Consider the following 10,063-nt stretch of genomic DNA (forward strand, 5'->3'; position numbering starts at 1 on the left):
ATTGCCTTGGATTGTCTATTAGGTTTTGGTGATGATAGTGTTGATGATTTAATTTCAGTGGCTTGGATCCAAATTATGTGAGGCACACTTCAGTTCCACTGAAAGCAGTTGGACTTAAATTACTAAGCTGGTTTGTTGAATTCAATGGGTCTAAAGTGTGACAAACTGAATCTGGATCCCCCTTGGTGATTTCTGACATTCTCCAGAGGCCACAACAGCTTTGTGCAGAGTTTGGGAGGGGGGGGGGGCTAGAAAGAGCTCAGAATGCAGTGTAACACTTCTGAGCAAATCACAGACACAATTTAGTAGGAACCTGCTCTGGCAAATGTAGAGGATGCCTCAGACTGCAATTCTGTGCTCCGTGAGGCAGCTTCAATCCCCACTGAAGTCAGTAGGAGCATAGCTGTGTGCAGAAGAGCAGCCTATGTATCTGTCAGGTGTTTGCCCTTGCCATCAACTCTATAGGACCATTTCACTCATGACACAGCAGCAAACCAGGCTTGGCCACCAAGTGTACACACGACAAAGAGCCACAACCAATCTGGTCTCTTTGCCGGATGGAGCTGCAAATTATGCATTTCTAGCACCTGTTTTGTCACATTTTTTTAGGTCTACATCTAGAAAAGGACATCGTAATGTGTGAAGAAGGCCCTGCTTTCTATTCCAGAGGGAAGTTTAACCACATACAGTAAGTAAGCATTCCGGAGGAATGGAGCCTCAAAGAGTGAAGAAAATGCTACCATGTATATAAAAATAGGAGCTACAATAAAATAATTTTTTTTTGTATATATTTCAATAAGTTATTTTTACTAACCAGTTATGGATCATATATCTCTGAACTCTTTATTGATTTGTCCACATCTAGGGTGATCCTTTTAAAGATCATAATATTGGTTTTTAATTCAAAAGTCCAGAAACATACAAATACATCCTCTTTTCTTTTTCCTTAAAAAAGGGGAGTGGGGTGGGGGGACCAAACGACCTTGTATTAAAGTCAGGGTGTGCCAATCTCTCTCTCTCCCCTGCCCACCCTCCCCAAAGCCATCCATGCCTCAGAAGGGAACTTGGTGCCCAGCACTGTTGAACTGAGGTGAGGGAGGGGGGAATTGTCAGCAGTGAATATTCAACATAAAGAACGAGATAAAATGATTTATGTGACCTTTTCAACATCGTCATATGAGACAACACTCTCTTTAAAACAAAAAACAAACAAAAAAAACCCCACATCCCAATTCCTCCTTTTTAGCATCACACAAGTGCAAGAACAAATGCTGTGTCTAGTTCGCTCGATTGATTGATTCCTACTGGCTGTGAGGAGGTTAAAAAAAGAAGAAACAAAAATAAAAATAAAGAGGGCAGGGAGAAAGAGAGAAAGATCTATAACTATGGAATCAGCACACCCTTTCGGTAACTTTCCCCAAAGCTGGAAACTTCTGTGCCAAGGCACTTCACCTTCCAACAACATGAAGCAAAGGCGGATTTGGGGAGGGACGGGATGTGGAGGAGAGTAGATCAACAGTGTGTTTCTTTGTGTGTGGTTATTAAATACAAATGCTCTGGGTGGGAGGACGGGAATAGAGGAGGAGGTCTCAGAACTGACTGAATGTGGTCTGTTTTTCCAACACTTCGAGGTAGTCCGGCTCTGCGTTTAGTTTTGCTTTTAGCTCCAGGTATTCGTTCCTGTTGGGCTCCACGTAAACAGTGCTTGGGGGGGTGTAGAGCACTGTTTCCCGGAGCCGACTGTCCCCCGGGCCGGGATGCAAATAGGGGTGAGGGGGGCGCCTAAGGTCATAGTTAGGGGAGTAAGTGTAGGCAGTTGGGGGGAACTTAGGGTACTCAGGGAGGTTGCTGCCCCCCAAAGTGGAAGAAGGGTGTTTGTCGGGCTCCAAAATGCCCCTGTAAAAACGATCAGCATCCTGGACAGGGGAAAGCAACTCGTCCCGAGGCTCAATGGTGCTCACACTGTATGTGGGGCTCCGGAGGGTCTCCTCTTGCCCCCCCGGAGCTGCTTGGGGCTGCCCCAAGGCCTGTGGGGGTGGTGGGGGTTGGGGCTGGAGGTGATGGTTGCTGTAGGTCACCTTGAGCTCATGGAGATCTTTGTAATCCTCACCAGCATTGCCCTCTCTGGAGCGGTAGATTGGGTTCTTGCACATGTGACCTAAAGGATGAGGGATGTATTCATAGACGTGTCCCGCGGGGGTTTTCACCTTGGGCAAAGCCGGACCACCACCTCCTCCTCCATGGTGAAGATGCTGTGGATGCTGTTGGTGATGGGAGTGTGGGTGCGAATGGGGGGCTCCCCCTCCTGTGTACACACTGTACTGCATGTTGAAAGAGCTCACATCCGAGTTGTTGGTGCTGGCATGGTCGCCTTGGACCTTCTTCCTGCGCTTCATCACCAGCACAAAGAGACCTGCGGCCACAAATACAGACATGATGAAAACCAGCAGTAAGCTGAGGATCAACACTGACAAAGGCACCGTGGAAGAAGAGGAGGAAGACGAGCCACCAGAAGGTGATGCCGAGTCATCCTCCTCCAAGGTGCTATTGATCTGCCCGGAGTTGGAAAAGGGGGTGGTCTTGGCTGGTCCCTGCATGGATGATGGAGTGGGTGTGGAAACAATGATGTCAGAGTAGTCTGGGCACAGCAGTTCTGCTTTGATGTTCCTCATGTAATTCTGAGCAAATTTCTTAGGGGATTCACAGATTACCTGGTCCACAAGGACTCCTGTGTTGAGTTGCTCGATCCACAACTTCATGCCCACCACGTCGCATGTACAATCCCATGGGTTCTCGTGGAGATCTATCTGCAGGAGGGATTTCAGCTGGTCAAGCACTCCACTTACAGGAAGGTAGGAGAAATGGTTGCTTCTCAGGTTCAACCTGTAGAGAGTTAAGCCAGAAAAAATGCCTCCAGGTAAAGATCTCAGCAGGTTGTTGTTGAGAAACAAGAGCTGTAAATTGGGCACAGGGTCAAAAGTGCCTGGCTCAATCTCCCGGATTACGTTATATTGCAGGAAGAGGTACTGCAAACTCTGAAGCCCATAGAAAAGCTCTGGGTTCAGTTTTTCAATCCGGTTCCCATTCAGGTAGAGCCTCCTCAAGTTAGTTAGATCCTCAAAGGCCCGATCCTGAATGACCGAGATGCGGTTATTGCCCAGGTGAAGCAAATCCAAGCCAGTAGCATCCAGGAAATCCGACCTACGCACCAGGGCAATGTAGTTCTCAGTCAGGTACATCTTCTTCGGGTTGTACGGCTTGGGTTGGAGCTCTGAGATGCTCTCAATCTTCCTTTCTTGGCAGTTGACGTTGAGACCCAAATCGGAGATCTGTAGGTTGCAAGTGCAAGCTGTGGGACACTCCAAAGGCACCGGGGATTTGGTCTGGTAAGCAATGCTGGGGCCATAGTTGCTGTATCCCAGATCCTTGGAGGGCAAGCGGGAGGTAGGACGCACCCTGGACTTGTTGGGTTGGCGGGTCCCTTTGGGCTTCAAGGGCGATTTGTAAACAGCCGAGGAAGAAGTAGCCACAGAGTTTACAGAGGCTGGTGTGGTATGAAAATACCCTGTGGTGCTCAGCGGGGTCTGTGGCCTCATCTCATAATCGGAGATGAGCCTCCTAGGACAAAGCTCCTGCTTGGAAACCTCATCCAAATCCCTCCCATGTAAACGGAAAGGGGTTTCGCAGACTACATCCCCCACCAGGGCTGAATAGGATATGCTGTCCAACCAATCTTTGAGAGCTATCAGCTCACAGGAGCAGTTCCACGGGTTCTCCTCCAGCTGCAGCTCCACCACCTTATCCATGTGCTGCAGGAGGCCCAAGTAGGGAAGGAGTTTTAGCCGGTTGCCCCTCAAATCGAGATGAGTCAAGGGCACAAAACGGAACAGGTTGTTGGGCAACGAAGAGAGGAGGTTGTCGTTCAGAATCAGCACCTGCAACAGGTGCAGCTTGCTGAAAGCACTGGGTTCGATAGCGCTGATATAATTGTAATCAACTTGCAGGTACTCCAAGCTCTCCAGCCCTACGAAAGTGTCATCCCTCAGTATTTCCAGCTTGTTGTTGTTCAAGTGCAGCCTCCTCAAGCCCCTCAGCCCATGAAAGGCTCCTGTCTCGATATCTTGGATGTCATTGCCACCCAGGTGCAAAATCGAAGCCCCACTGTAATTGACAAACTGGTTGGGGTAGAGCCTGTTGAGAAGATTCCCAGACAGCAGGAGATGGTAGATGGAGAATTTGGGGGGGCTGATCTCAGAGAGGTTGATGATCCCACGGTTCTCACAGCTGACCGTCAAGATGCCATCCTTCTCCTCACAAGGGCATTTGTTATCACAGATCTCCCCATAATACTCAATGCTTTCTGCCCACGCCAGGACTAGAGATGTTAAAGCAAAGGCTATGGTTTGTACCATCCAGATATGCATTTTCCTGTTGAGATCCTGCTCCAGTGTCACCGTAGAGCAGCAAGCATACATGTTATCTCCTGCGGAGGGCAAGAAGAAAGAACAAAACACCATCATGTCGTGAGGGCTGAAGCCTAGATCATGACAAAGTTAGGAGGCAAGGATGCAGAGGGACAGAATTTAGGTTGCTTGCCAAGGGTTTTGATTACAAGACACCCATCTAACTCTTGTTAAATAATAGCTATTAACTTATTGATTTAGTACAGGTTTCCTGTCTTTCGAAAGGTAAAGTCACAACCCAAGTCCTTTATTCCTGGGAACGCATTTCAATATTTTGTTTTATTTATTTCTATGGTGTTTTCCCCTCCCCCACTACACACACACACACACACACACTCCACAAATATACATAAAATGGCTGTCAGTTTAGTTATTTGGTTCTAATTTCAGAGAACAGAAGCACCATTTTATGAGGTTTTCAACCTCACCTATTACCTACCCGGCAACCCTTCCCTTTCTTTCTCAGAACATTCAGAATGAACAGTGACCTGCAAAGGAAGGTCTCCCCCCATTTTTGGCAAGGCTAGCCTGCTCTCCGCATATATGGAGAAATGTAAAACCATTCCTTGAAATTCCACTGCAGGGGTCTATAGTACAAATGACTGTAAAGATAGAGGATGCCAACATTATTATTTTTAATCATTTTGAAAGTGGGGGGGGGGACAAACCCTGAAAAGGGTGGACCCCCACCCAAAAAACCTGATTTCCTAAACAGCTTTGCTCTATAAGCTTACACAAAATGTCAATCAACATCTCAATTTTTTAAGGGGGGGGGGAATCAAAAGTGATGAAATTCTCCAGCCAAATAATTAAATATACGCCCCCTCGTCATCTCAAAGGCTTTTCTTTTTTGAAAGAAGGGGGAGGGGGAGACAGAGCAAGCCACTGGTGGAATATTTATGAATTCTTATTAGAAGATCTTCTTAAAAGAAGTTATCATCGCCGCTTGCTTCTGGATTGATCGGCTGGTAAATGAGTTGTTTTCACAAGGGCACTGGCAAAAAGGCAGCATTGCAACACAGATGCGCTCTCTCTCTCTCTCTCTCTCACACACACACACACTGAAAAGCATCATCCTTTAAGCCACTCACCCAGAATTTGGCAAACATGCTAGACTTGAGGAGCGTCCCTGCAGCCTCAGCCATATCTGAGCTACTGCTTCTTCTCCCACGCTTTGCAAAACTAGCCTAATTGCAATGGAGAGAGAGCTAAGTGGGTCTCAGAGAGCTAGATCATCAGCAAGTCCAGGAGCGGTGGAATTGCTGCTTCTCAGCTACCATGGCTGTCAGCACTCTCCATCCTTCTGAGAAGGCATCCAAGGGAGGTGGATTGGGGAATACCCCTCAAAAAACTCATCCACTTGCACTCCCCTCAACCTGTATCTGATCTCTGAACGGCATCCAGACAGAAAGACCATCCCAATTTCTTTTCCCCTCTCAAAGCCTTTCTGTCTTCCCCCTAAAGGGTCCTTCTACTTGTGTCTGAACACAATAAATATCTAGACAGAGGATGGATGGAAGCTCCGTGGGCAGCATGTGGGGTTGGGGGGGTGGATTAATAAGTCGCCCAGCGTTAATCAATGACTTTTGGTTTGTTATTATTGCTTTTTAGAAAGAGGATGGCTTGGATATGTTCAGGTCAACCTTCCCACAAGTCCAAGAACGTTTGAATTTGGAGGATCCTAGACATCTCTCTCTCTCTCTCTCTCTCTCTCTCTCTCTCTCTCTCTCTCTCTCAATTTATGTTTCTAAGCATCCCTCACAGATTGACAAGCATCCGTCTAGGTGCAAGCATTTTGCAGTAGAACAGAACCCAGACACATTAGGGTAGAAGTCTTTGCTTCACCAGCGGAATGAATGGTTTGGCAAAAAGGCATGTCTCCCTCTCTGCGTTAAGCAAGAAGTCAAGCTGGGAGGGGGAACCTCCCCCCCCCCAAAAAAAACCCCTTGACTTCTAACACAATTCTCAGGTCCAGCAGAGCTATTCATCCATTAGCTGCCTGCTTCTCGGAGAACCATATCGCAAATAAGTAGGTAGCTAAATAAATAAATGCATCCTTTCAGACCGTTTTTATTTATTTTTTTAAGGGAAGAAAACCACCCAAGGCTTTATTTGAATCGGAGGTAGCAAGAGCAACGAAATAATTTGCATGTCTTCCTCCCTGCACCTTCTCCGGTGTTCAGAATCGTGGAGGGGATAGAGAAGAGGACATGAGACAAATAAAGTTGAATGTGGCATAGAGAGGATTGCTCCAGAGATCTGGTTCGCAAAGGCTAGAAAAAAGGGATGGAGAAACAGCTAAGTGGAATGTGTTTCTGTGTGTGGAAGCAGAGAGAGAGAGAGAGAGAGAGAGAGAGAGAGAGAGAGAGAGAGAGAGAGAGAGAGAGAGAGAGAGATTCGAAAAGGAGGAGGGGTGAAATTCTTGTTCCAGTGCTCCTCTTTCCAGTGCCCCCTTCCCCGGGGAGGGGAAAAAAATGAGTTCCACCCCTAATATTACCGCACTGAAGCAACCGCCTCGGTTTGCAAGCAAAAAGCTGGGGGCAGTGGTGTTGCTTTGCAAAAAAGAAAAAAGGAAAGGGGGGTGTAGGGGAGCCAAGAGCAACAAGGAGACATGGATCAACGCTCTCCGACCCCCCCCCCCACCGTCGCCCAGTCCTCCTCCACCCCCTCGCTACTTACTGAGGCAGAAATCTCCAGGGCCCAAGCATTGTTGCAACCCATAAAGCTGCCTCGCTCGCCCGCTCGGTGTGTGTTGCAAACCGCCCAGGCAGAGGCGAGCAGGGAAGGCGGTGGGGATTGCAGTTGGGAAGAGGCTGCCTGGCTAGCGGGGAGCGCACACATAGCCTTGCACACGCCGCTGAGCCTCTGCTACCAACCGCCCCCCCCCCCAACCAAGCCCGGACACACACACACGCGCGCGCACACAAACCAGCGGTGCCAAGGGCTGGCTCCCAATTCTCCCCTCCCCAGTAGCGGAAAGTAGGGGCGGGGGCTGCTGATGGGAGGGGTGAAGAAGGAGGGAGTGGAAGTATTACGGGGGGGGGAGGGAACTAGGGGTGTCTCCCCCCCAAAGGAAGCTAGCAAGTGGGTGGTATTTTTTTTGGGGGGGGTGTTATCTGGAGAAGGGAGGTTTGCTGATGGGTGCCTAGTTTGAATGACAAGCAGGAGGGGTAAAGGAAAGGGTGATTTGGAGAGGTCTGGGTGCAAATCCTGTGTGGTGCTGAGGGAGGGGGGGGCGGTCTGGGGGCAGAGTGGCCAAAGGGTGAGAGAGAGATCCGGATGAGTTTTTGCATGGGTGAGGGGCGCCCTGGGTGATTAGGAAGGGTGGGGAATCTGTAGTAAGGGGTGAAAAGAGGCAATTCGCTCCGTTGCTCGGATGGATCTGGGTCAGAGGCAGGGCAAAAAGACGGGGGTGGTTTGGAGAGGGGGGGTGGGAGGAGAGAGAAGTGTGCGCGCGTCTGGAGGGGAGTCGCAGGCAGGAGACGGTCTCCGCTGGATTTGGGGGGAGGCAAGTTGGAAGGGTAGGGCCCACGAGGAGGGAGAAGGCAGGAAGTGGGGGCTGGAGGGGGGGACAGTGGAGGGGGTCGTCCCTGAGAGATTCGGTAAGGAGGAAGAAGGGACAACCCCGGTTGGCGCGTGGGGGGGGGGAAGATAGGCGATCAAAGGGGGGGTCCTTGGGGTGCAGGAGGCCCTGAGCAAAGAAAACGCCATGGTGTGTGTTGGGGGGGGGGGAGATTGGGTGGAGGGTTAAATGCACGCATGGAGGGGGGGTACACAATCCCTGCTTCCTGCAGTCAACGGAATGGGCAGTCGCCACAAGTCTCTGTGCCCCCCCCCTCCGCCCCAGCATCCACACATGCCGACGCACCATCTCTCTTGGCGCGCATCTCCCTGTTCCCCCATCGCACCCAGCCTCCCGTTCCTGTTGGTACTTACGCTTTCCATGGAAGAGGTCAACTTTCTCCCCGCTCAGCGGCCGCTGCTGGAGCCGAGGCTCCCCTCTCTCCTTCTCCTTCTCCTTCCTCCTCCTCTTCCTCCTCCTCCTCCTTTCCTCAGCGCTGGTCTCCTCGCCTGCTCGCTCACACCATTTCCCAGCGCCCGGGGCTGATGCCACTCGGAGGAGCCTTGGCAGAGAGACAGGACCCGGCGAGCCGCCCCTTTAAGCCTCCTCTTTTTCTTCTTGCAGCGCGCTCTGGACATGGTAGGGCTGGCGACCAGCGCGCAGGGAACCCGTCTTCCCCGGCGGCGGTGGCGCCTGCTCTCCTCGCCGATCCTTCCCCGGGAGCCCCCGCCGTCGATCCCCCTCCGCTTGGGAATGATGGTCCTCCTCCGATCTCAAAAGCTCTGGTGGCACTCTCTGATGCATTCCACCTCAAGCCCGTCCCAGGTATTTCCCCCGGACTGGTGGGGAAATCAAAACAACATCGAGAATAATGACAGTAGCAATCGTAAGAAGAAGGAAGGGGGGAAAAAAACCTTGCAACCTCGCCTTGCTATCTCTATCCACCGATGCCGGCTTCAGCGAGCGCGCGCAAGCCTTTCCGCATCTCTTTCCCAGGAGAGCGCAAAGAAGCGGAGATCTGGGGGAGGCTGGCTCCAGGGGCGCCCCAGCCAAGAACTGCCATCAACTTGCCTTCTTCGCCTCTCCCCACTTGCAAAGAAAAGGAGCTAGCAGGAGGGGAGGGGAGGGGAGAGGCCCTACGAGCCAAGAGAGGGTTTCCACAGGAAGGGGAAAGAGAGAGAGCAAGCAAATATAGCCAGTTATTCTGTATGGAGCTGCTGTTCTAGCCAAGCTGCCACAGACACAGTGGAGCTGGAGAGCTCCGAGGGGGAGGAGAAAGAGAAAAGGCAGCAATAGCAATCCGGATATTGGCGGCCAATAGATGGCAGTGTTAGGCATCAAATTGGCATTCTTCAGGAATGCTCACTTAGCTTGAAGCAAAAGCAGGGGGGGAGTTCTCCCCCTTTCTCTCTCTCTCTTATTTTGATTTTTTCGCTGTGATGATGCTGATGATTCCTAAGCACGGAGATCAGCCTTGTTTCATGTTTTACACAGGCGGGAGTACTGTGTAAGGGGACCTTGTTGCCAGAGAATCAGAGGACAGGGAGAGGAATCTGCTGGAGAAGGAACAACAAATCACACCAGGTTTTCCTGATGGAGTGACCCCTTTTCTTTCCTTGCCAGCTGGCAGAATTGCGGGAGGCAACGTGCTAAATATGGCCAGTGAATATTTTATGACATTAAAAGTTGTCAGCAACACTTCTTGGTGGTGCGGTTTTTTTGTGTTGTTGGCTTTGGAAACACCCTTCTGAATGTTAAAACACGACATTGCGGGTCTTTTTTATGTTTACATTTTGAATAGGAACAAGTTGTTGTGTCAGCTTTGGAAACCAATCTGCAGGTTCAGAAGAATATACAACAAATCTCACAGATCCACCTGTGCACATTCGTGCAGTATAGCCACTGGTGCGTAGTGATTGTGGGCATCTGGAAACATATTTGCACTGGATATATAGAGCATGGAAAACTGCAGTGGGTAGAGAGTATGAAACATTCAGAGGAGCAGGGCACCTAGGTTCAGCTCCAAAAGTCTTTTGAC

At 50.2% G+C, this 10,063-nt stretch overlaps 1 protein-coding gene across 2 annotated transcripts; it reads right to left on the reverse strand.

The window, feature by feature from the left end:
- Nucleotides 1–239: 239 nt before the first annotated feature.
- Nucleotides 240–8,609, reverse strand: SLITRK5 (SLIT and NTRK like family member 5). Of its 2 annotated transcripts, none has more exons than XM_081908832.1 (2): nt 8,400–8,609; nt 240–4,483 (listed from the first exon to the last, which is right to left on the reverse strand). In XM_081908832.1, exon 2 carries the CDS (start codon nt 4,473–4,475, stop codon nt 1,590–1,592), a length of 2,886 nt encoding a protein of 961 aa, XP_081764958.1. In that variant the 5' UTR covers nt 4,476–4,483; nt 8,400–8,609; the 3' UTR covers nt 240–1,589. The 2 variants fall into 2 exon arrangements, with proteins under 2 accessions (XP_081764958.1, XP_081764957.1); XM_081908831.1 differs by lacking the exon at nt 8,400–8,609 and adding an exon at nt 7,143–7,301.
- Nucleotides 8,610–10,063: the final 1,454 nt, after the last annotated feature.

The sequence above is a fragment of the Podarcis melisellensis genome (genome assembly GCF_964234715.1).
Source record: "Podarcis melisellensis genome assembly, chromosome: 4".
Taxonomy (NCBI): domain Eukaryota; kingdom Metazoa; phylum Chordata; class Lepidosauria; order Squamata; family Lacertidae; genus Podarcis; species Podarcis melisellensis.